At 57.1% G+C, this 23332-nt stretch overlaps 3 protein-coding genes across 22 annotated transcripts in view; 1 reads left to right on the top strand and 2 right to left on the bottom strand.

The window, feature by feature from the left end:
* Positions 1-1866, bottom strand: part of GRIK5 (glutamate ionotropic receptor kainate type subunit 5) — a 54479-nt gene extending 52613 nt beyond the window's left edge. Inside the window, exon 1 of one of the 3 annotated variants that reach the window (XR_013444259.1) lies at positions 946-1866. The gene's annotated coding sequence lies outside the window, so the exon portion shown is untranslated. The remainder of the gene's footprint in view (positions 1-945) is intronic. The other 2 variants (XM_078063127.1, XM_036103274.2) reach the window with 2 other exon arrangements.
* On the top strand, positions 241-11194 carry ZNF574 (zinc finger protein 574). Of its 4 annotated transcripts, XM_036103287.2 has the most exons (3): positions 241-703; positions 5342-5595; positions 8208-11194. In XM_036103287.2, exon 3 carries the CDS (start codon positions 8228-8230, stop codon positions 10919-10921), a length of 2694 nt encoding a protein of 897 aa, XP_035959180.1. In that variant the 5' UTR covers positions 241-703; positions 5342-5595; positions 8208-8227; the 3' UTR covers positions 10922-11194. The 4 variants fall into 4 exon arrangements, with proteins under 4 accessions (XP_035959180.1, XP_035959179.1, XP_035959176.1 ...); XM_036103286.2 differs by lacking the exons at positions 241-703; positions 5342-5595 and adding an exon at positions 5605-5755; XM_036103283.2 differs by lacking the exons at positions 241-703; positions 5342-5595 and adding an exon at positions 6763-7901.
* A 5589-nt stretch (positions 11195-16783) lies between these two features.
* Positions 16784-23332, bottom strand: part of POU2F2 (POU class 2 homeobox 2) — a 34675-nt gene continuing 28126 nt past the window's right edge. For 8 of the 15 annotated variants that reach the window (XM_078062733.1, XM_036103302.2, XM_036103299.2 and 5 more), the window contains 3 exons: positions 22217-22283; positions 20770-20971; positions 20142-20305 (listed from right to left, as the gene is read on the bottom strand). In XM_078062733.1, coding sequence (XP_077918859.1) covers positions 20266-20305; positions 20770-20971; positions 22217-22283 — 309 coding nt within the window. In that variant the 3' untranslated portion in view covers positions 20142-20265. Of the gene's footprint in view, positions 20306-20558; positions 20633-20769; positions 20972-22216; positions 22284-23332 lie in introns of all 15 variants that reach the window. The other 7 variants (XM_078062735.1, XM_078062730.1, XM_078062731.1 and 4 more) reach the window with 1 other exon arrangement.

Genomic DNA, 23332 nt, shown 5'->3' with positions numbered 1-23332 from the left:
AGGGGGCCCGGTCCACGTTGAGGTGCATCCACCCAGGGGGTCTGGAGGAGGGTGGTCGATCCCCGGAGCCCACAAACCCCAAGGCATGGGGGGGGATGAGGACCGACAGGCCAGCAGGATGCAGAAATGAGCAGAGGATGGGGGGTGAGGTGAGACCACCAAGGAAAAGGCAAAGTGGACCCCGGAGTGGCTAAGGAGAGAGGAGTGGATTTGCGGGAGGAGGGCAGAAAAGTGAACAGGAAGACAGCCTCCAAGTGCAAGGGCAGAGAAGGAGGACAGAGGAGCAGGGCCACAGGCAGAGCAAAGAGCGGACAGAGAGAAGTGGACAGAGCCACACCTGGCGGCGTGGGCACCACCAAAAGAGCCAGACAAGAGACAGGGGAGTTTTGAGAGAGAGAGAGAGAGATCAACAGAGAGACACCAAGAAAGAGTTAGGCTAACGGCAAAGAAGAGAGAAGTTGGACAGAGTCAGAGAGAGGCCCAGGAGAACATGAAATGGAGATTGAAAAATGGAAAGACATTTCCAGGAGAGAGAGAGCGGATGGGATAGGGATGGGCCCGTGGCAGGCGGAGAGGATGAGCCTCCGAGGAAAGAAGAGAGTCGGAAAGAGAGAGAGAGCAGAGCCGGTCACCGCGGGACCGCGGCTGGAGAAAGCAGGGGCGGAGACTGGCCGGGAGTCCCAGACAAGGAGTGAGCCCACAAGTAAGAGCCAGGCAGCCCCTCAGGACCCCGGAGGCGGGGGGCCGGGGGAAAGGCTGAGCTGTGCACCCAGAAGAAGGGTGAGGAGAGGCTGAGGGGAACGGCAGTTGGGAGATGGGGGACACGAGGCAGGCCCCTACTCGGGGAGGGACAGGGGGACGTGGGGGCCCCACCGGCCGGCCTTGAGCCCAGCCTTCCAGGACCCAGGCTGGCCCCAGCCCAACCCCCGCCCCGCAGACACTCACGGATCCTGGTGGGACGGAGGGCTGGGCTCCCTCGAGGCCCGAGAAGACAGCGAGGAGATGCTCTGGCGCTGGGTGGTGGTGTGGCCGGGGCGGGGGGAGAGGGCAGTCCACAGGGCCCCCTCCCCCGCCGCCGACAGTGGCCCCCAACTAGTCCAAAACGGGGGCTCCCCGGGAGCAAGGAGGAAGGACAGGTGGAATCGGAGAGGGTGGGCCGGGGCAGGGAGGAAGGGGAAAGGAGAAAATGGAGGAGAGAAGGGGAGAGAGGAGAGGGGGAAGGAGCAAATGGAGGGGAAGGAGGGAGGAAAGGAGGAGAGGAAGGTGAAAACGGAAGGGAGGGGGGCACAGGCAAAGCCGGGGGAGGGGGAAGCCGGCCCAGGAAAGGGCCCCCGCCCCCTCCCCTAGCCGGGCCGGCCTGGGGGGGCCACGGGGGGCGAGGACTGGCTGGAGACCAGGAAGCCGGCCATCAGGAGGAGTGGGGGAGGGGAGGGCTGGATTGGGGGGAGGGGGCCACCCCTTCCCCCCTCCCCCCTGGAGCCTTGGCCCTGCCCTGGATGAGGCAAGGGCCTGGAGTCCTCAAGCCCTCAGCCCCCAAGGGAAAAGCATGCTAGGGGCGGGGAGAAGCCGAGGGGTGGAGGGGCTGGGGAGGACAGGGTGCTGGGAGACTCGGAGAGCTGAGACGGGGGCAGGCGAGGTGGAGGGATGGGGAGGCGGGAGGGAAGGATGGAGAGGAGCAGGTGGAAGAGCAAGGCGGAGGAGGGTGGGGTGTCCCGGGGGCGCCCGGTGCAGGGCCTCGGTGGGAGGGCCTGGCCACGGACTCCTGGTCCCCTGCGAGGTGCAGCCGCCGGCTCTGGGTCCCCAGCTGGGCCTGCCTCCCTGCTGCTGGCCACCGCCACCACCGCCACCGCCGCCAACACCACCACCACCACCACCACCTCCGCCGCTGCCACCACCTCGCCTTCTCCCCTCCGAGGCCGCCGCCTGCCTGCCCGCCCGCCCGCTGCCCGCCGCCCGCCGCCCGCGCTGGGTCCTGGAGCGCGGGGGGCGGGGGGGAGAGAGAGGAGGGAGGGAGGCAGGGAGGAGGGCGGGCAGGAGGAAGGGAGGGCAGCAGGCGGAGAAAGAGGAGGGAGGGGAGTCGGGGGGGAGGGGGAGCTCGTATTGGTCGGGGCTGGGGGGCCCGCGAGGAGAATGCTGATGAGGGGAAGGCGCTGCATTGGACGGAGGGCCCACCCCCGGGCCACCCCCTCCACCACCATGCCACCGCCCTGCCCAGGAGCCCACGGATATGAGAGACAGGGAGAGCTGAGGAGAAGGCCATGGAGCTGGTGGGGAGAGGGCTACAGAGATGAAGAAAAATGCAGAGGAATAGCAAGACGGCCAGCAAAACTCACAGAGGTGGGCCAAGGTCCACAAACCCCACAAGGACAAGGACAGGGAAAAGCCCAGAAAAAAGAGAGAAAAGCCCATGGAAACATGGGAGCAGACCAGAGACAGCTAAGGACCTCAGAGACAGATGAGGGCAGCTGGTGGACACAGAGAGCTCCCCAGGAAGATGGAGAGAGGCCCATGGGAACAGAAAGCACTCCTCAGACATGGGGAGTGGTCCATGGGGACAGGAGAAGGCCACAGAAATGGGAACAAGGACGGACGCATATCACAGAGACAGGGAGGTGGGCCAAGCAAAGTAGGAGGAGGTCACAGAAATGGGGATGGAGGGAAACAGCTACCAGGAACCCATGAAAACAAGGATGTGTGGACACAAGAGGCCCCCTAAGGCAGGAGGAGCCAGCCCCTGGAGATAAGGAAGAAGCTCCCAGAAGTAGAAATAGCCCCCATGGAGGGGAAGGGATGGGTGGGGCGAATGGGAATTGTCTATAATGCATAGAGAAATCCTTGGGCCCCACAGACATGAGCAGGTGGCGTGAAGAGGCTCTCCTTCTCAAGCCACCACCTGAACAGAGAGGCAGTGGGAAAGGGCAGGATGCTGGAGGGCAGAGCCAGCAGAAGTGGGAGACTCCCTCTCAGGGAGCCCATGGCAGCTTCTCAGAGGAAACTGAGCAGGACAGGGGGATGGAAGACAGAAGCAGTGACACAGATCTTAGAGTGGGGGTGGGTGGTGCACGGCTGGGTGGGGGATGAAATTTGGGGGGAAGGAACATGACAGTTGGCGCCGAAGGCTGAGCCCGTGACTCACCACCACCCCCAATGCTCGTGATGGGGAGGAGACACTGACACACTCACGTGCAGCCCCCCAGCACACGTGACCATATGCCTTCACACACACACACACAGCACATGGCAACCCTTACACCAGCCTGGCATAGAAAGCCCTCGTCCCATATGGAGCATCCCTGACATACGCCTGACACATACAATGGACCCTGAACGACCATCAACTTTGCACACACCTCCTCACCCTACGTGGGCAACACCTATGGTCCCCCAACACCTACCCTCAGCTCCCGCAAAGGCTGAAAGCCTAGACTCTCGCCAGGCTCTAGGCCTTTGCTTATGCAGGGACCCCAGCAAAGAATGCCTATCCTCTCTAAAATAAACCTACGCCAGAAATCTAGTCTCATGCCACCACCTTCACAAAGACTGATCCAGGCCTCAGCTTACTCCTGTATCATCAGAAGAGAAGGAACCGAGCCAGTCAACCCAGATAAACTGGGAAGTCCAAGCAAAAGGTCTGAGCAGAAAGGGGCCTGACACGCCAAGCTGGACCCTTGCGTTTTCAGGTGAAAAGGGGGCTTCAGCAGGTGTGAGAACCTGCCCAACTGCACGGAGGCTATCAAAGGCTGAGTCTAGCTTCCAGGTTCTCTGGCTCCCTCCCCAGTTGATTTCACTCTGATAGCAAACCCAGATGACCAGCTTTAGAGCTCACACATTCCCACCAAGTTCTTTTCTCTACTTCTTGCGTTCATCCATTCGACATGCCAGGGGGGATAGGACATCCACCTGCCAGGCAGTAGTAGAGACTGGGGGCCGAGAGCATGGACCCTGGAGTTGATTCCTGGGTTGGAACCCTGGGTCTGTCTCCTCCTAAAGATAGGCAAGCTACTTAACTTCTCTGGGCCCCAGTGTCTTTGTAACGTGAGAACAGTAACTCCTCCCTCCTGGGGTTGTTGAGATGATTAAACTGATAAAGCGTACAAAGCACTAAGCACAATAGTTGGCACATCATAACACACTCAGGACACATCAGCTATTATTAATGAGCTCCTTGAGGTCCTAATAAAAGTAATTCTTACATAGCGTTTACGCTGTGCCTCACAACCGTGACACAGGGGCTATTATCATTTCACAGATGAGGAAACTGAGGCACAGGGGAGTTAACTTGTCCAAGACATTAGCTAGGAAGTGGCCGGGTCAGGATTTCAATCCAGACAGCCTGGTTTAATTACACTGGCTTGGTGCTAGGGATTTTAATTTAGTGGAAAGTTAGGACACCCAATTAGAAACCAATTGAAGGACACAGCAAAGGTGATGACTGAAGAGTCAGACCTAGGGTTGCCTCAGTAGATTTTAGCCTCAGGAAGGCTGAGACTCAGTTTACTCATTTGAGAAATGGTGGGGCGGGGGGCCGGGGGGGAGGGGGGGCGGCTAGAGAGAACAAATGAATCTCTTGCAGCTCCTCAGTCCTTGAGTTCAGAGAGTAGCTCTGGAAACATAACAGTGCGCTGCCAACGCCCTGAGGGCCAGAAGGGGAGATGAGTAGGGATGCGCAGGAGCCCTTGGACACATGGAGACTCCACGGTCCGAGTGGCCCTGGGTCAGCCTAGAAGGAAGGCACCTTGGAAGGTATCAGAGCAGAGTCCATCTGCTACAGGGTCACTTTCTGCAGGTTCTCACCCTAGTTGTCCTTCAGGTCTTCTACACACACACACACACACACACACACACACACACTCTCTCTCTCTCCGTTTCTTCCAGTGAAGCTGTCCTTGCTTTTTCTTTATCCCCTCCATTTCCCCATTTCCTCCCTTCTTCAGGTTTTCCTCGTTCCCTCAGATCCCCGCGCCCCTTGTTTCCCTTTTGACATTTCTCCTTCCCCCTCCCCCAAGAGTCCCTCGGTTTTTCTCCCCTTCCTTCTTGCTGCCTCCGTTCTTCTTTCTAATAAAAGGAGTCTGGAGCCTCAGTTTCCCTTTTTACTCCCTCCATGTGCTTCGTGCTGCAGTTTCCCCTCCCCGCTTCGCGCTGACAGGTGCTTCACTTTCTCCCTTCACTCCTCGGGGGTTCCTGCGCCACCGTTCCCCCGCCCCCACCCTCTGGGTCTCGTGTGCCTCAATTTCTCCGACTTCCCCTCGAACCCGACGCGACTCCCGCTCGGCGCCCCCAAGATGGCGCCCGCAGCCTCGCTCCGCCGCCTGACGTCACCGCGCTGCCCTCCCTTCTTCAGGCGTCAGGCGGAGTCGACGAGCAGCTGGAGGAGGAGCATCCTCCAAGGGGCTTAAGGAGGCGGACGCTATCAACCCGGGGGCCGGCCGGTGAGGGGACATCGCTGGAGGATTGGTTGGGCACTGCGGCGGATCCCGACGCTCCATACTATTGGCCCAAGGCTCAGAGACGTGAGCCTCGATTGGTCGAAAGGCGGGAGCCAGACGGACGCTGATTGGGCGCGTTCGGCCGTTCGCGGAGCGGCCGAGGAGGAAGGTAGGCGGGGCGTTGCTGAGGGCGACTGGGGGCGAGAGCGAGGCTGCGGAGCAGACGAGAGGCGACGGCGGGAGCTAGAGAGGGCGCAGCGGTAGGGTGGCCGCGCGAGGGGAGCGGCAGCCCGGGCCTGGGCCCGGGGCGTGCGAGACGGCGGAGGCGGGTGAGTGCGGGCAGGCGTGCGGCAGGCCGGCCCGGCTCCGTCCCCCTCCCCCGCTCCCGGCCGCCCCACGCCACCCCGCCTGCGCACTGACGGCCGGAGGGGGCGCGCGCCGGGCGGGGAGGGCGGAGCGGCACCAACGGCCGGCGGGGCGCGCGGGCGGCCGGGCGGGGGGCCGGGCCGGGAGGGCGGGTGGGGAAGGGGGTTAGAGTCGTGCTGGGCTGAGTGAGGAGGGGCGGGGCACGGGCCGGGGGCTGGGAGGGACCTGGGTGGGAAGGGAGGCGTTAGAGCTGCCCCCCCCCGGGAGAGTGTCCAAGGCTCCAGGGGGTATCGGGGCCGCGCCTGGGGGTGGGGCCGTCCAGGACCGAAGCGGGGTGGACGGTTAGAGGGGGCTTGCGTGTCCGGGCAGGGGGTTAGGGCGTGAGAAAAGAGGTACTTAAGTTAACATAAAGAGATAAACGTAGGTAAGCCTGGAAGGCATTAGACCAGTGAGAGGGCCTTGGTGTGGAAAGGTATTAGCAAATGAATATCCCTGGAGGGAGGCTTTAGAGCTGAGGCAGAGGTCCGGGTATTGAGAACGGGGTTACATTAATGTGAAGGGAGTTGGGGGGGGGGCGGCTGCCGTTGGAATGGGTTGAGAGGAGAGTCTGTGCAAAGGGTTATGTTATGTGAAAAGGGCGTCTGGGTGTCCCTAGGATAGGTTGGGTAGAGGTAATGTTTTTGGAAAGTACAGGGAATTAGGTCAAGGTGAAGAGTGGTAATTGGGTATCCCTGGAGAAGGTTAGGGGGTTGGAGAGGTCCGTGTACTAAGTGGGGGAAGGTCTTGGTATCGCTGGAATGAGAATGAGCTGTTAGGTTGACAAGAAGTTGGGGGTCTCGTATCCCCAAGGTAATAAGCTGGTGAGAGGGGTCTGGGTGTGAGGAAGAGGGGTCTGGCTATCCTCTGTCTAGCTTGGGGGGGGCGGAGGGGTTCAGCATAAGAAGGTAGGGTCTGGGTATTCCTAAAGGGGATTTGGGCTGGGGGGGGGGCTGGCATATGTGTGAAAGTTTAAGCCTTTGTGAAGGGTAGTCTGGATCTCCCTGGATTGGGTTAGAGCATGTGCCGGGATCTTTTTGCAAAGGAGAGAAACTAAGTTGTTATGAAGAGGGCGTCTGAGCATCCCTGGAATGAGTTAGAGCGGGGTTGGGTCTTTTTGCAAGGAAGAGGGGTTTATGCCGATACGAAGAGGGGATCTGGGGATCCCTAGAATGGGCTAGGGTGGGAACGGGTCATTTCGCAAAGAAGAAATTCAGCTTAGGTATTTTAATAATGTGAAAGGGGGTCTGGGCGTCCCTGGCATGGGTTAGGCACAGAGGTTTGTAAGGAAGGGTTTAAGGTGATGTGAAGACCGTATCTGGGCGTCCCTAAAATGGGTTAGGCTGGGTCATTTTGTAAAGAAGAGGGGCTGAGGTTGATATGAAGAGGCACCTAGGGCATCCCTGTAGTGGTTGGGGTAGAAGAGGGGATCTGGGTACCCCAGGGGGGATTAGAATTGTAGGTGAGGTCTCAATGTAAAGAACAAGTAATTTCTGTGAAGAGTGAGACACGAGTTGGGGTGATGGGTAGAATATAGGTATGAAGAGGTTAGGCTTTTGTGAAGTGGGGCTGGGTATTCTGGATAGGGGGTTAGGGCTGTGGGAGAGGGCTTTGATTTGTAGAGAGGTTTAAGCACTTTGAAAAGGGGGATCTGGGTATCATGGAGAAGTGGTCTAGGAGGGGAAAGTGTAGGTGTAGTGATGGGTTAGGCCAGCATGAGACAAGTTGGTTGAGGGAAGGGCAAGTTTGATGTGAGGGATCTGGGCACCAGAGGGAGAGACAGTGTATAACGGGCGTACGTAAAGGAGAGGGGTTGTTCCATGTGAGGGTGCAGAAAGTGGCGGGGCCTTGGGGCAGTTTGAGTCCTCTGGTGTAAAAAGATGTCAGGAACCTGGGGGAGGGAACAGAGGAGGAGGGAGGCTGGGAGAAGTGGCGGCCGTTAGGGCCTGTGAGGACTCCCCGAGGCACCGGGGAGCAGGAATGGGGTAGTGAGTTGGGAAGGAGGCTCGAATGGAGAGGACACAGGTTCCTGTGTGATGCCCGTGGCTGTGGGCCAGCTGAGAGGCATGGGAGGTGAGGGTTGGACAGGTTACGAGGATCTGGTGGGTGGAGTTTGATGCGCGTTGATTCAGAGGTGAGCCTTGGATAGATTCTGGGAAGGGACTGCTGGGAAGGTTCTGTGCTTCGTAGTCTCGTGTGTTCAGGAGCGGAAGGATTGCTGGGGGTGAGGGGTGGGAGTGGGAAATGGAAGCAAGAAGTTAGAGGGTAAAATACATACAGGGTCTTGGCTGGGAGTGCTAAAGGGAAAGAATTGTCCCTCAGAAGGACGGAGGAGACAGCAGTTTACTGGGATCTGTCCCCACCTCTTTCTTTTCACAGCCCAGGGCCTCGCTGCCGCCATGACCGAGGAATCCGAGGAGACGGTCCTGTACATCGAGCACCGCTATGTCTGCTCCGAGTGCAACCAGCTGTACGGGTCCCTGGAGGAAGTGCTCGTGCACCAGAACTCCCATGTGCCCCAGCAGCACTTCGAGCTGGTGGGCGTGGCTGAGCCTGGAGTCGCGGTGGCCACGGAGGCAGCTTCCGGCACGGGCCTCTATCAGACCCTGGTGCAGGAGAGCCAGTACCAGTGCCTGGAGTGCGGGCAGCTGCTCCTGTCCCCCAGCCAGCTCCTGGAGCACCAGGAGCTGCACCTGAAGATGATGGCTCCCCAGGAGGCGGTGGCGGCCGAGCCGCCAGCCAAGGCACCCGCACTCAGCTCCAGTACCATCCACTATGAGTGTGTGGACTGCAAGGCTCTCTTCGCCAGCCAGGAGCTCTGGCTGAGCCACCGGCAGACGCACCTCCGGGGCACTCCCGCCAAGCCTGCGGCCCCCGTGGTCCTGGGGTCCCCGGTGGTCCTGGGGCCCCCTGTGGGCCAGGCCCGTGTGGCTGTGGAGCACTCCTACCGCAAGGCAGAGGAGGGTGGGGAAGGGGCAGCTGTCCCTTCCGCCGCCGCCGCCGCCACCACTGAGGTGGTCACTGAGGTGGAGCTGCTCCTGTACAAGTGCTCTGAGTGCTCCCAGCTCTTCCAGCTTCCGGCCGACTTCCTGGAGCACCAGGCCACCCACTTCCCTGCCCCGGTCCCCGAGTCGGAGGAGCCCGCCTTGCAGCAGGAGACCCTGACTCCGTCACCTGCGGAGGTGCCTGTGTCCCAGCCCGATCCCCTGCCGTCCTCTGACCACAGTTACGAGTTGCGCAACGGTGAAGCCATTGGGCGCGATCGCCGGGGGCGCAAGGCCCGGAGGAACAACGGCGGAGAGCCGGGCGCGACGGCCACCCAGGAGCTCTTTTGCTCTGCGTGCGACCAACTCTTTCTGTCACCTCACCAGCTACAGCAGCATCTGCGCAGTCACCGGGAGGGCGTCTTTAAGTGCCCTCTGTGCAGTCGCGTCTTCCCCAGCCCTTCCAGTCTAGACCAGCACCTCGGAGACCACAGCAGCGAGTCTCACTTCCTGTGCGTGGACTGCGGCCTGGCCTTTGGCACAGAGGCCCTGCTCCTGGCCCACCGGCGAGCCCACACCCCGAATCCTCTGCACTCGTGTCCGTGCGGAAAGACCTTTGTCAACCTCACCAAGTTCCTGTACCATCGGCGTACCCACGGGGCGGGGGGCGTCCCTCTGCCCACCACACCGGTCCCCCCCGAGGAGCCGGTCATTGGGCTCCCCGAGCCGGCCCCGGCGGAGACTGGAGAGTCCGAGGCGCCGGAGCCTCCTGTGGCCGAAGAGAGCTCAGCAGGGCCGGCTGCCCCGGGCACCTACCGCTGCCTGCTGTGCAGCCGCGAGTTCGGCAAGGCCTTGCAGCTGACGCGGCACCAGCGTTTTGTGCATCGGCTGGAGCGGCGCCATAAGTGCGGCATCTGCGGGAAGATGTTTAAGAAGAAGTCTCACGTGCGTAACCACCTGCGCACGCACACGGGCGAACGGCCCTTCCCCTGCCCGGACTGCTCCAAGCCCTTCAACTCGCCCGCCAACCTGGCCCGCCACCGCCTCACGCACACGGGGGAGCGGCCCTACCGCTGTGGGGACTGCGGCAAGGCTTTCACGCAGAGCTCCACGCTGCGGCAGCACCGCCTGGTGCACGCGCAGCACTTCCCCTACCGCTGCCAGGAGTGCGGCGTGCGTTTCCACCGCCCCTACCGCCTGCTCATGCACCGCTACCACCACACGGGCGAGTACCCCTACAAGTGTCGCGAGTGCCCCCGCTCCTTCCTGCTGCGCCGGCTGCTGGAGGTGCACCAGCTCGTGGCCCATGCCGGCCGCCAGCCGCACCGCTGCCCATCCTGCGGGGCCGCCTTCCCTTCCTCGCTGCGGCTGCGTGAGCACCGCTGCGCCGCTGCTGCGGCCCAGGCCCCCCGGCGCTTCGAGTGCGGCACGTGCGGCAAGAAGGTGGGCTCGGCGGCCCGGTTGCAGGCGCACGAGGCGGCCCATGCGGCTGCTGGGCCGGGCGAGGTCCTGGCTAAGGAGCCCCCGGCCCCCCGGGCCCCCCGGGCCACTCGCGCGCCGGTTGCCTCCCCCACCACCCTGGGGGGCGCGGCCCCCGCGGCCCCCGCAGCCCCTGCCCGACGCCGGGGCCTGGAGTGTAGCGAGTGTAAGAAGCTGTTCAGCACAGAGACCTCGCTGCAGGTGCACCGGCGCATCCACACAGGGGAGCGACCGTACCCGTGTCCGGACTGTGGCAAGGCCTTCCGGCAGAGTACCCACCTGAAGGACCACCGGCGCCTGCACACAGGCGAGCGGCCCTTTGCCTGCGAAGTGTGCGGCAAGGCCTTTGCCATCTCCATGCGCTTGGCAGAGCATCGGCGCATTCACACGGGGGAGCGGCCCTACTCCTGCCCTGACTGCGGCAAGAGCTACCGCTCCTTCTCCAACCTCTGGAAGCACCGCAAGACCCACCAGCAGCAGCATCAGGCAGCCGTGCGGCAGCAGCTGGCCGAGGCCGAGGCCGCCGTCGGTCTGGCCGTCATGGAGACTGCAGTGGAGGCGCTGCCCCTGGTGGAGGCCATTGAGATCTATCCCCTGGCTGAGGCCGAGGGGGTCCAGATCAGTGGCTGACCCTGCCCCCCTTTCCCTCTTCAGCACCACCAGGCCCTGTTGCTGAAGAACCTGCTCCAATGTCCCCTTAAGTCTCTGTAGATACTGCGCCCCTTCCTCCACCTCTCCCAACCGCCATGTAGGTTCTGTAACTGGCTTTATTCTCTCTTCCGAGGGGGGAGCTCTGGGGTCCTTGATATGCATAAAAGGCGCCCCGCCCCACCCCCACCTTCCACCTGTTAGTGCTGGTGGCCCCAAGATGAAACAGTCAATAAAGACTGAATTGGACATTTATGTGTTTTTGTCTGGCCCAGCTGTGTGGGGTGGGATTTGGGAGCTGACTTTATGGCTTTTTCAGCATCCAGAACAGGGCCTGCCAAGTAGTAGGAGCTCAGGAGACCTTTACTGAATTAAAGAGGACCTGGAGTCCCAGGGCCTGGCTCAGAGAGCAGGGACTTCACCCTGGTGCGGCATGGGAAGCAGTGTGGCTGTCTTGCCACTAGAGGTCTCCACAGCCCCATAGAAAAACCTGAAGCTGTTTTCAATTGGTGGCAGGAACATTTGGAAAAATCTTCAGATTTTTTCTCACCACTTCTGGCCCCCACTCCTGGCCTGACATGAACCATCTCCCCCAAGGCCATCTGGTTTTCTCACTATAGATCCCTGAGGGCAAATGCAGGTCTGGGAAAGGCATGATCTCCAGGGCAGTAGAGGAGGGTGTCTCCCGGGACCAGACTCAACTGCGGCCTTGGAGAAGATTCTGGGGGTAGGCAGCCTCATAAGCTACCTTGACGCCCACCTAGAATTCCGGCTTAGCCAACAGACATGGGGAGAGGGGTGGTTGGAGTGGCTAGCTGGTGTTTGTGTAGTTTGTCTCAAGAACTTAGGTTTTTACAACAATTGTCACACTCACCTGTGAGGAGAACATCTTGCAGGGAAGGAGTCTGAAGTCAGAAGCAGGGAGGTGATTTGCCCATGGTCATTCAACCCACATAGGCTAGAGCTTGAATTGAAGCCTAGTTTCATCTGGTTTCATTGCCCGTATGCTTCCTCCGCAGTCCGCTGACTTCTACATACTTGGGGGAGGGCGGTCAAGAAGATGGTGACTGGTGGGAACGCTCAGTTGCTATGCTTGTGTTGTCTCTTAAGAGCCTCAGCCCAAGAAAAATAAGCCCCGCCAAGGTTACTCCATACTCCAGTCTTCCTGTTGGAGAAAATTCATACTTGGACCCCTAATAAATGAGAGATGAAGGGAAGCTATTTGTATTGAAACCAGGGAAAGGGAGGCCCGAGAGTCTGTTACTCTCGGCCCCCGTCACTAGACCTGTAGCCTCTGGGCACCGGGCTCAGAGACACACTGGTTTCACCTTATGTTCAGGTGAAAAATGGCTCGAGAGAGGGGAGACTTATCAAGGCCACAGGCGGTGGACCAGGACTAGAAACCAAGTCTCCTAACCTGTAACAGAAATTTTACTACATAAGACTTATTGAAGAAAAAAATCACCCGTTTGATAACCTGACCTAATGAAGAGCAGTTCTCTGTTAAGCAGTTGCTTTCCAGCAGAGTGTGTGGATCATGAGCACCATCTTTCAGTGACCTCACACCCTACCAAAAGGACTCAAGCCATCTCGGCCTCGCATGCCAGATCCCCTTCAATCCCCAAGTAGAGATTGATTCTCAAACTGCCCCGTCCCAAGAAGAGCAGCAACGTCCTGAAAGTCATATCAAATAAGTGCTTAGAACAATTGAAGGAATTATCCTTGCCAAACCAGATAAAAATAAGGTTGAATCAAGAAAAGGGACAGGAATAGGGGAAGGGGGAACCCTGAGGGTGCTGGTTGACTCCCAGATTCAGCAGAGAAGAATGGCTCTGTGACAGTGGGATGATCACCCTTCCTGAACTGTGGTTCCTTTTTAGAGTCTCTAATGAAAACTTCAGACTCCCACCCTGAGAAAAGTTGACGTGTGCAAACACTATTGATGAACAAGACTCATTGTTCACCATCACCCCACTGAAACTTGATGGTCCTCAGTTGAACCACTGTCCTAAAAAAGGATGGCACGAATCAAACCCCTGTTGGATGCTGGGGTTTAAGTTGGACAGACAAAGGTTCTTGAACTTTAATGTTCGTTAGGCAGTTCCCTCAGAGATTCAGATCCAGCAAACGTGTCTGGATGAGATCCAGGAATCTGCATTTTCCTTTTTTCTTTTTTTTTAGGGGGAGAGAAAGAATCCCAAGCAGGCTCCACACCCAGCACAGAGCCTGACTTGAGGTTCAATCCCACTACCCTGAGATCATGACCTGAGCTGAAATCAAGAGTTAGATGCTTAACTGACTGAGCCACCCAGGTGCCCCCAGGAATCTGCACCAATTCTGGGGCGCCTGGCTGGTTCAGTTAGTAGAGCGTGTGACTCTTGATCTTGGCGTTGTGAGTTCAAGCCCCACGTTGGGTGTAGAGATTACTTAAAAATAAAATCTTTAAAAATAAGTAAGGGTGCCTGAGTGACTCCGCCGGTTAAGCATCCTACTCTAGATTTGGAGTCAGGTCATGATCTCAGGGTCATGAGATTAAGCCCCATGGCAGGCTCCAGACTGGGTGTGGAACCTGCTTAAGATTCTCTCTCTGCCTCTCCCCCCACCCCCCCAAGATAAATAAACAAACACCAATTCTGATGCAGGTGACTTGCTGACCCCTCTAAAAAGAGCCTTGCATATCCTATTTTTAGTTGGATATGGAAGCTACATAAGCAGAAGAAAAATCAAGGGAACACAACGGTGGTCCACTAGAGCCCAATATGCTCTTGACAAGAGGAGGCCAGAGGAAGGGCATGTGGAGCAGTTGGGCACATTCATGGGGCTGCAAGCGGATGCTCTCAGGTGTGCTGTCTGTGCTTGTCACAGGATGGTCTGGGTGACAAGGAACTCAGGTCTGTATGGTTCTGACCGCACCACCCTACTGGAGGGGGCTAGACAAGTGACCTTCCTCTATACCAACATCCCACTTTCCCATCCCTACGGACTTGTCTTGAGAATTGGGGAGGTGCTTTTTTTCTTTCAATCTTGCCGAAACGATGCAGTGCTAATACTTCTTATCTAAGTGATCCAACCCCTCTTCTGTTCTTTTCCTTTCTCCTGTCTCCCCCATCCCTTCCTGTTGAAACTGCAGAATCCCAGCATCTGTGTGCCAAGCATACATCAGAGGGATGAAACAGTGACTAGGAGACACGATGCCAGTGAGAAAACCCAGTTGTCGACACCATTTCTGATTTTCAGTGGTGAGGTCTTGGGGATCAGCCCATGGCCTGGCCTCTAAGCCATTGTTCTTGCCAAATGACCTAGTCAAGCTGGGCACAAAAATTTGAGTGAGTGAGAGTTAATGTCACTCTGAAAAAGTGTACCTTGTACCACCAGACAACTTCAAAGTCAACTGTTTTTCAAGGGTCTTGTTAGTCTCTGGGGATTGAAGTGGGGAAGACTCACTGGCTTCCTGGATTTCCCATAGTTCTCGTTTATTGAAGACAGTGTTGCTAGAGATCTGTCCTAAGCACTTACCTCGTCATCTCATTTAATTCTTGCAACCCCATAGGGTTGGTATTGCCCACACGTTACAGATGAGGACACTGAAGGTCAGATATCAAAAATCACACAAGCTATAAAATGGCAGAAGTGAGATGTGAATTCAGGAACTGGAATTCATCCTAAATTCTGAGACCTGGTTCTGATGGGTGAAAACACAGCTCGGGCCTCACTTCTGAACATTTGCTCTGTGTGAACAGAAGCAAAGCCATCCCCCACCCCCCCTCGTCCGCAGCACACACATACCCACCATCCTTACCGGAACAGAGAGGAGACCACAGGAGAGCAGAAAGCATTTCTCTCTGTACAGTTTTTACTTTTTTATTTTTTGATGTTGTTCAGATGAATGACACACTCAAGTTACAAAAACGGGGCCTTAAAAGAAGCACATTGTACAATGAACAAGCAGATTGGAGTTAAGAACACTGAAACGCTAACCCGCTACCACGAGGAGACAGGGAGGAGGTACAGGATGGGGGGGGGGGGCTACCAACACAGGGGTCAGACAGAACTGAAAGTGGGGCTAACTTGCTGAGAACGGACAAAAGGCAGGTCTCCTCCAGGCCTACTCAATTTCCAGACACCACTTCATGGTCTCCCTTGCCCGCTCTTTGCCACCACCTCCCCTCCCCATTCCAACCTGGTCATCTGCATGAGTGGGTGGGAGACACCCACCCCAGAAAAGGCTGAGCCACTCAGATCTTTACAAGGTGGGTGGTCATCTTGCTCTAGTGCAGGCTTGGATTTGGGAGGGGACGGTGGCCACAGTGGGATAGGAAGCCAGAAAGGAGCTAGCAGAGAGGAGTTGATCCGAGATCAGGTCCCTGCTTTTCCCCCAGACTCCTTGCCCCTTCCCCACCCCACCATGATCCAAAGGCCCTCTCTACAAGTGCAGAGAGGCCCCCAGTCACCCTGCAATTATGTAAATAAATAAATACTGAGCCCCTGGGCTTGGAGGACGGGCTGGGGGAGGGGCAGCAGGGATAGAGGAGAGGAAGGGGAGGAAGAAGGGAGGGGTCACAGACATAGTAAATAGTTGTCTCCGTCCCAGCAACACTTCTCTCTAGATTTTTCTCTCCTTTTTGTGTTTGTTTAACAAGGAGCTAACATTTCAAGGACAAATACTTAAAAATATACATTATTTTTTTCTTCTTTTTCGCCTTTGTCATCGTCATCTTGCTTTGGAGACTGCTGAGGTCAAAGTTCAAACCGCACGAAGGAACTGCGGCTTGGAGTTTTTGTGTATTTTTTTTAATTTTTATTTTTTAATTTTTTTCACTTTTTTTTCCAACGTATAAAAAGGTAGCGGAGTTGTCTGTGGGTTTTTTTTTTTTTTTTAAATGGTTAAATCTTTGGTTTGTTTCTTTTTTCTCTTGGAGGCCTTTATCTCTCGCACTTGCCTTTCCCACTCGGAGGCCAGTGGGGGCCCGCGTGTCTCAATCTTGCTCAGTCGGTCTCACTCTCTCTCTCACTCAGTTCCCCCTACCCTGGGCTAAAAGGGAGAGAGAGGCACCCTGGGATTTGGGTGGGCAAGGAAATTAGTCAGGTCATCACCTACGTACAAGGCTAATCCCTTAGCCTGTCTGCCCAGGGTGCGGGGCTAGGAGACCCTCTCTTGGCCTTCTCCAGGGAGGAGATGTGCGGGGGAAACTCATACCTTTCCCTCCCCTCCTGATCTTAGCCCCAACTCCTATAGGGTTTGGGTTCCCCATCTCCACCCACCCCCACTTATACCCCCAGCCCCTCCCTCCCACTTCCAGCCCCCACCCTCCCAGAAGAGAACAGAGAGGTGTTATAGTTACTGGCATTTTTTTTTTTTTTTTTTGGCACAAAAGGCCCACCATTAGGGTAGACCCATTCTCTGTCCCTCCCTCAAGTAGGAGGTCAGGGTTGGGGAGAAGAGAAATTCAGAAGGCTCCCCCTTCCTCCAATCCACTCATCTTCCTCTCTTTCTAGCCCAGGCCACTGGCCCCCCACCTCAGACATCTCACCTAGCCCAGAGCCTAGCTTGGGGTCTCCCTCCCCATCTCCCACATAAAGTCCCCCAGCCCCCCAACTCTCTCGCTCACACACAGACACACGGACACAGGCTCTGTACAGACCACAAAATAAAAACGATGAGATAGTTTTGTTTCCCGGAGTCGAGACAGGGGGTACTGGAGTGGAAGGGGCAGAGCGGGGTGGGGGGCATGAATTCCCCCATCACCTTCCCAACCCTGGCTCCCTCCAGCCCCCCAGCCCCTTGCTGGCCCCCAGCCAACGATATTTGGTTTCCTTTTTTTAACATTAAAGTTCTATGAGGTATTTGGTGCCTTATCTCGAGTCCTCGGGGGAGGGGGGCCCAGGGGGGAGACCTGGGGCACACTTGCCCCTCCCTCCCTCCCACCCCCTTCCAAATATTTGGTTTCACAGCTGTAGTTAAAGCTTGGGATTTGGTTATTTTTCCCCTCCCAGGAATTTTCTTTTTTTTTTTTGTTTTTCTTTTCCCAGTTATGGGGGTTGGATGGGGAGAGTCCCCCCACCCCCGGCTGCACGGGGGTCCCTCCACCAATGTCAGGGCATCGGCCCCATCCCTGCCCCTGCTTCCTCCTCTCCTCTCTGCCCCACTCCCGCCACACCGGGGTGCGGGGTGTGGGAGAGGTCCCCAGTGGCAGGACTTGATGGGGAGGAAGCAGGATGAAGTGGGTGGTGGTGAGTCCTGGATTTTCTTTCCTTTTTTTTTCTTTTTTTCTTTTTTTTTGTTTTTTTTGGTTTTTTTTGGTGGGTTTTTTTCTTTTTTGTTTTTTTTTTTGTTTTGTTTTTTGGTCTAGAATCATAGTTTCTGAGTCATCTCCACCATGCCTTCCATGCTGCCTGTCTTCTCGGAGGGGTATTTGGTCGTAATTCCTTTCACTTCGCTCTGCTCAAATGTCTTTCCTATCTGTTCAGGAGCCCTTGGCCCCTCTCCACCCTTGGGCAGGGGCCCAGGCCCTCTCGCCAGTCCCTTCTCTTCAGGAAATAAAAATGGACAAACTCAGAGGTAGGGTAAGGGCAGGGAGTCGGTTCAGCGGAGATGCTTACATTCTGGCGAGGATGGGTCGACGGCATGCCAGGCCCCATCGGTGCCAGGGCGGGAGGGGCGGCCACTCCACGGCTGCCCAGACAAGGCACCCCGAGACCCCCAAAACAGCCAAGTCTCTGCTGTCTCCGTGGCCCAGCCCAACAGTTTCATTTCCCGGGTGGGAGAAGGGAGACAAGAAAGAAAGAAAGAACTCTGAGGCCTGGGGGGGTGGGGGCCCAGGGCGGGGGCCGCCTCTCCTCGGAGTGCCCAGCAGCACGGCTGGCTCGGGGCTCCGGGCTCCCGGCTGCTCTGCCCAGCGGGGGCCAGGCCTCTGATTTCAATGGCTCGAGTCCTTCACAGCAACACTTTGGTTTGAGGAGAGACACAGAAAGACGGGAGACTGGGAGGGGCCAGAGAAGAGCGAAGGAAGAGGGAGAGGGAGGAGCAGAGAGAACAGACTGAAGAGAACAGAAAAAGAAATCAAAGGAGGAATCAAACCACCCGAAAGTTTGTTCGTTTTCCTTCGTCCATTCTTTTTGCTTTCTTATTCCTTGTTTCCTGTTTCTTTTTTTTTTTTTTTAAAGCTTTTTCAATGGATTGGGGGGCAGGGAGCTTGGGGCTCTCCACCCCTGTCCCTGACCCCCCTCTCTCAGCCCTGCCCACCCGCTTCCATCCGCCCTGGCTGAGGGACAGGCCCTGCCCCAGCCTCCCCCTCCGGCTTTCCCGAAGACGACGTCCATGAGGTATTTGTGAAGAGAAAGAAGCGTCTGTCCTTCCATCCGCCTTGGGGACCAAGGGCCTGGACCACTGGTGCAGGGGCTTGGCTCCACCTCGCGGCTCCTTCTTATTCTTGAAGAGTCCTCGTCTTCTTTCCCTTAAATATATATATATATCTATAAATTCTTTTTTTTCTAGTTTTAATTTATTGTTTGTTTGGTTTTTTTGTTTTTTGTGTTTTGTTTTGTTTTTTTTTTTTTGGTTCAAAACTTTGTTGGCCTCCACAATAGCAGGAGGGCAAAGTGGCTCCCAGCGGCGTCTCTCCTCTGTCCACTGAGACGGGTCCGGGGCTGGGCAAACATGGGGTCCAGCCAAGACTCGAGGGAGGTCTCGTGGGAGTGGTGGCCACCACAGTGCCCTCTCGGATGGGGACCACAGGTCATGGCACTGTCCCCGCCACATGGACCCTGATGGGGATGCCACCTTGAGGAACCCCACCACTGGGGTGCGTGCGTGTGTACATGTGTGGGGGCGGGGGGGAGGAAGAGGCATCTGCCAGTATCAGAGGGACACAGGGTGGGAAGAGCGAGGTGAGTTCTCTTTTTGGTTTCTGGTCAATGTCAAAGAACGTGAAGGATCCCACGGATAGGCACTGGAATATGAATTTTTTTTTCAGGGAAACTGACAGACAAGGATGGGAAAAAAGACAACTCGAATGCCCTCACCTCATCCCTCTTGCCCGAAACTTCCACCTTCCCCTGGGCTGGGGAGGGGGTGGATTCCAGAGCAGAGGAGGGTGACAGGGTTGGGGGGGGGGAACATGTGAGAGCTAGAACTTCACAAACCGGCCTAGCCCACCCTTCAAAGGGAAAAGAGGGAGGTACGAGGGGTGAAAAGTCATCCCAGGCCTGCCCCTGCACTCTCCCCTGGCTGGGGGAGGGAGGAGGTTAAAGCGAGACCCCTTGCCCAGGTGGGGAGAGCCGGGGGCCAAGGGAGAGGGGGACACATGGTAGGGACACATTCTGTTGAGCATAACGCTAAAAATTCTGTACATCCTTTGGATGAAGCTACTGAATATTTGGTGTAAGGTTGTTCAGGCCCCTTCTCTTTCACCTTCTGGAAAAGAACATTTGGCGGGTGGTTCTGAGCGCACCCCGTCGGCCCCCGTCGTGCCCTGTCTTCGCTGGCCCAGGGCTGGGGGCTGGGGCTGGAGGCTGGCACATTCTCTTTTGCCTTCTCTGGCCCCCACTGGGGGAGGCAAGTTTGGGGGTTGGCCCCCCAGCCAGGGGCTCAGCGAGAGGTCCGCCCTGCCGAGGCTTCTCTGCCCCTGGCTGGGGTTCTTATTTGGTGTCGTAGCGGTGAGGGTGAGCACACTGAGGTCTGGCTCGCAACTGGTTTTTGGTTTGGTTTTGTGGGGGATTTTTTTTTTGTTTTTGGTTTTGGTTTGTTTTTCACCTCTGGTTCCTTTGGGGCAGCTGGTTTCTGTTGTGATTATTTTTGGTTTCTTTTTGTTGGTTGGTTTCTTTCATTTTCTTTCTTTCTTTCTTTCTTTCTTTCTTTCTTGTTTTGTTTTGTTTTTTTGGTTAGTTGGGTTTTTTTTTTTTTTGGTCTTTCCTCCCTTGTCACTCCGGCTCCAAGGACCCTCTGCACCACCACTGCTGGCCTCCTCGCCCTCTTCCCAGGCGGGGCGGACTGAGGTGGGGGTCACAGGAGTAGGAGGGGAGGCAATGTGGGCCCTCACTCGGGCTTGGACCCTGCCTCGGGCCCCCCGGGGCCTCCAGGGGTCTGTGCTGCCGCCTCGCTGCAAGTGGAGGACGAGGACGAGGATGAGGAGGAGGATGAGGAGAGGCCCGGAGACTTGCTGGAGATGGAGGCCGCCACGGCCGCAGCAGCTGCCGAGACCAGGCCCACGCCTGGCGGGGCGCTGAGCAGGGGCAGCCCAGCGTGGTTCAAGAAGAGCGGTGAGGTCACCAGGCCGGGGCTCCCCGGGGCCGCGCTGGCCGCCCCCAGCACCAGGTTCCCGCTGCCGTCAAGGCTGGTAAGGGGCAGGGTTCCACCAGAGGCCAGGGCTGGTGGGGAGAGAGAGAGGCTGGGCTGGGGGCACCTTCCAGCATCCTGCCCACAGTGCCCCCTGTCTTCCCATCGGCCCCACTGACCCCCATCAGCACCCCTCACACCTTCCCCAAAGGTGAGATGGGTATGAAGAGGCGAGCGATGCAGTGAGCGGGGCAGGATGGCATGGCTGGAGCAGCAATGGGGGGAGGCTCGAGGCCCCAGGGGGCCAGGCTGGTGGCGATGGGAGTGACATGAGGCAGCACGCACCTTGGATAGTGGCCAAAGGGTTGTTGCTCATGAGGGCTGGACTCAGCCCGGAGCTCAACCCCACCATTGTGCTTCTGCAAGAGGCAAAGCAGAGGCGTTAGCAGGGGCAGGGACCCGCCGGCGGCAGAACTGGGGCGCGGCTCCCACCCGGGAAACAGCAGCGACCCTGCTTCTCTCCCCACAGCCTCCCTAAGTGCAACTGTCCACTTACCCCGTGCTGGGGTTCAGGCCCGACAAGCCGATAGCCGAGTGGCTGCCTTGAGGGCTGGGATTTGTGCTGTTGGTGGTGGCCGGGGGTGGGGGAGTGACAGAGGGGATGGAATTGAGGGGGGGCGCGGCCCCGCCCCCGCCCCCACCCCCTCCGGCTGTCCGGCTGGGGTGGAGCGTCCCCACAGCTGAGGATAAGGTAGTAACTGCCAGAGAGAGACAGAGAGACGGAGACTTCAGCTTCCACTCGTCCTCCACCGGGGAACCCGGGGTCCACCCCTGCTCGCCTTCCCGCCCAGCGCGCGCCCTGCGGCATCTCCTCCGGGGGAACAGACTTAGGCTTCCCGCCGGCTCTTCCCAAGGCCGCCGTGACAGCGATCACAATAATGGCAGCGTGGGCAGCTGCCACCCCCGGAGCCAAGCCCCGTGCCCGGGTCCGCTCACCCTGCGCGAATCCGGCACTGAGCCTCGGCGCCGGGCGCCCCTAAGACTTCGCCCTGTGGCTCCCTCTAGGGGCCAGGCAGGGGGTTGCGGCTGTGCGCACCGAGGTGGAGAGGGCTCAGCGGCCGGATGGCCAGACAGCCACGGGCAGCAATTTCCTGCCTGTTCCGCCCCATCTGTGCCCTTGGGCGAGTACCTTCACCTCTCTGGCCTTCAGTTGCCTAATCTGGAAAATGGGGATAATAACAGGGCCTACTTTATACAATGAGTGTGAGGATGAGATGAGTCGATATTCTTCATAAAGAGTTTAGACAGTGCCAGGCACACCTTTATAACTTTATAAGCTTCCACTTCTTATCTCTTAATCTGAGAAAAATCAATATGATGTTTGTTTTCTATTCTTTTTTTTTTTTTTTTTTTAGTTTATTTATTTCGGTAATCTCTACACCCAATGTAGAACTTGAACTCACAACCCCAAGATCAGGAGCCACATACTCCACTAACTGAGCCAGCCAAGCTCCAGTTTTCTATTATTCTTATATGTGGTGTTACACAGGCCCTGTCCCAGGAAGGGAGCAAGGGGAACTTTGGGCACAAAAGAGCATGTATGTGTGTGTGTGGGGGGGTACACAGACATACACACTCTTGTATGTATACATTCACGTATATAGCTTTTGTATGTATTATACATTCACAATAATTTGATAAAACCTGAGGCTCAGAGAGGTAAAGTCACTCCTGGAGCTCACACAGTTTATAAAAGCCAGGACCAGAACCCGAGTACATCAACTTTTAGCAAAGCCTGTGCTTTTCTCACAGGAAATCGTAGAGCAGATGAGAGCCGAGCTGCTCTGGCAGGGAGGGTTAGGCTGCCCTCTCCTCTCTGTGCCCCCTGCCTCCCTCATCCCCAGGCTCAGCCTTGAGGTCCACAGATGCCCTAAGCCACTAGAGAACCTCAGGCCTGTACTGGGCCTCCCAAAGCCCCCTCACGGGCTCCTGCCCGCCCTGACCTGTTGTGCTCAGACTGCTGGAAGCTTGGGACAATGGCAAGGTCCCGGCGCCCCCTTGGGGTGTGACCTGGGGAGAGAGGAAAGAAGGCATGGTGAGGCCACTGTTTCCCAGTAGCCCTCATGACGCTCCCTGTGGGCAAGACCCCCATTCATCTGCCCTCAGGCTGAGGGGAGAAGGGACTTTGGGCACAATGCTATGCTTGTATTATGCTAGGTTCTTTCCATCATATCTACGTTAACATTTACCCGAAGTGATCCTGAGCCATAGGTGGGAAAAAATAATTCCTAATTGAGAGTGTTCTCCCACCTCTCTGACACCATCCAGTTGCAGGTCTAAAGCGTCTGTGTGTGTGTGGGGGGGAGTATTATGATGATAAGGGGCATCTCTGCATCAGAGTGTTGGGATGTCCTGTTGCTTGATTTTCTGGGACCACCCACCAGCCTCCTTCTTGGCCTCCCTGCCTCCATCAGCTCCAATAGCCTCACTCTTAATGTGACCCTGTCCCTCCCCAGCTCAAAACTCCTCCTCAGCTTCTCACCGCCCGTGGTTCACGTTCAAGCTCCTCAGCATGTTACTTGAGAGTCTGGCCCCTGCCCAGCCTGCCCCTACCCTCATACTCATTCATATACATTCCTGCTCCAACCACATTAAATTGCACTGGAGTTCCTCCAATTGGGCTCAGCACACTCTGGCTTCTAGGCCTTTGGGCAGGGCAGTCTTTAAGTGGCTGGCTACCTCTCCCTTGTCCTTTAGAACTCAGCTCAGGTGGTCTCTTCTTCCTCCATACCAGGGGCCTGGGGGGCTCCTCTCTGTCACGTCACAGCCCCTTTCCACATGAGATGCAATAAAGGGGTGTCCCAGTACGTCTGATCCCAAGCAGGTCTGCGTGCAGCTGTGAACCTGAATGTACACCCAGGGACATAACGCTGTCCCTGCCTGTGTCTGTGTGTGTGGCTGTGAACCTGTGTGTGTGTGTGTGTATGGGGGGGAGGGGTACCTCCATCCCCTACCTGGGATCTCTCCCCATGTGGCCATGCACTGCGAGAACTATTTTTGGCTCTGTTGGTATGTGTCTGTGGGTGCTTGTATCCCCCACATAAGACCACAGTTCCCTG

Source organism: Halichoerus grypus, chromosome 15 (genome assembly GCF_964656455.1).
Source record: "Halichoerus grypus chromosome 15, mHalGry1.hap1.1, whole genome shotgun sequence".
In the NCBI taxonomy this organism is placed as follows: domain Eukaryota; kingdom Metazoa; phylum Chordata; class Mammalia; order Carnivora; family Phocidae; genus Halichoerus; species Halichoerus grypus.
Note: the sequence above shows the minus strand (reverse complement) of the source record. Positions and strands in the feature narration are given on the sequence as shown.

Bases quoted from the DNA above. Each gene is read 5' to 3' on its own strand.
- ZNF574 (XM_036103283.2), top strand. From the start codon at position 7,865: ATGCCCGTGGCTGTGGGCCAGCTGAGAGGCATGGGAG. The intron at 7,902-8,207 runs GTGAGGGTTGGA...TTCTTTTCACAG, and splicing joins CCAGCTGAGAGGCATGGGAG to CCCAGGGCCTCGCTGCCGCC.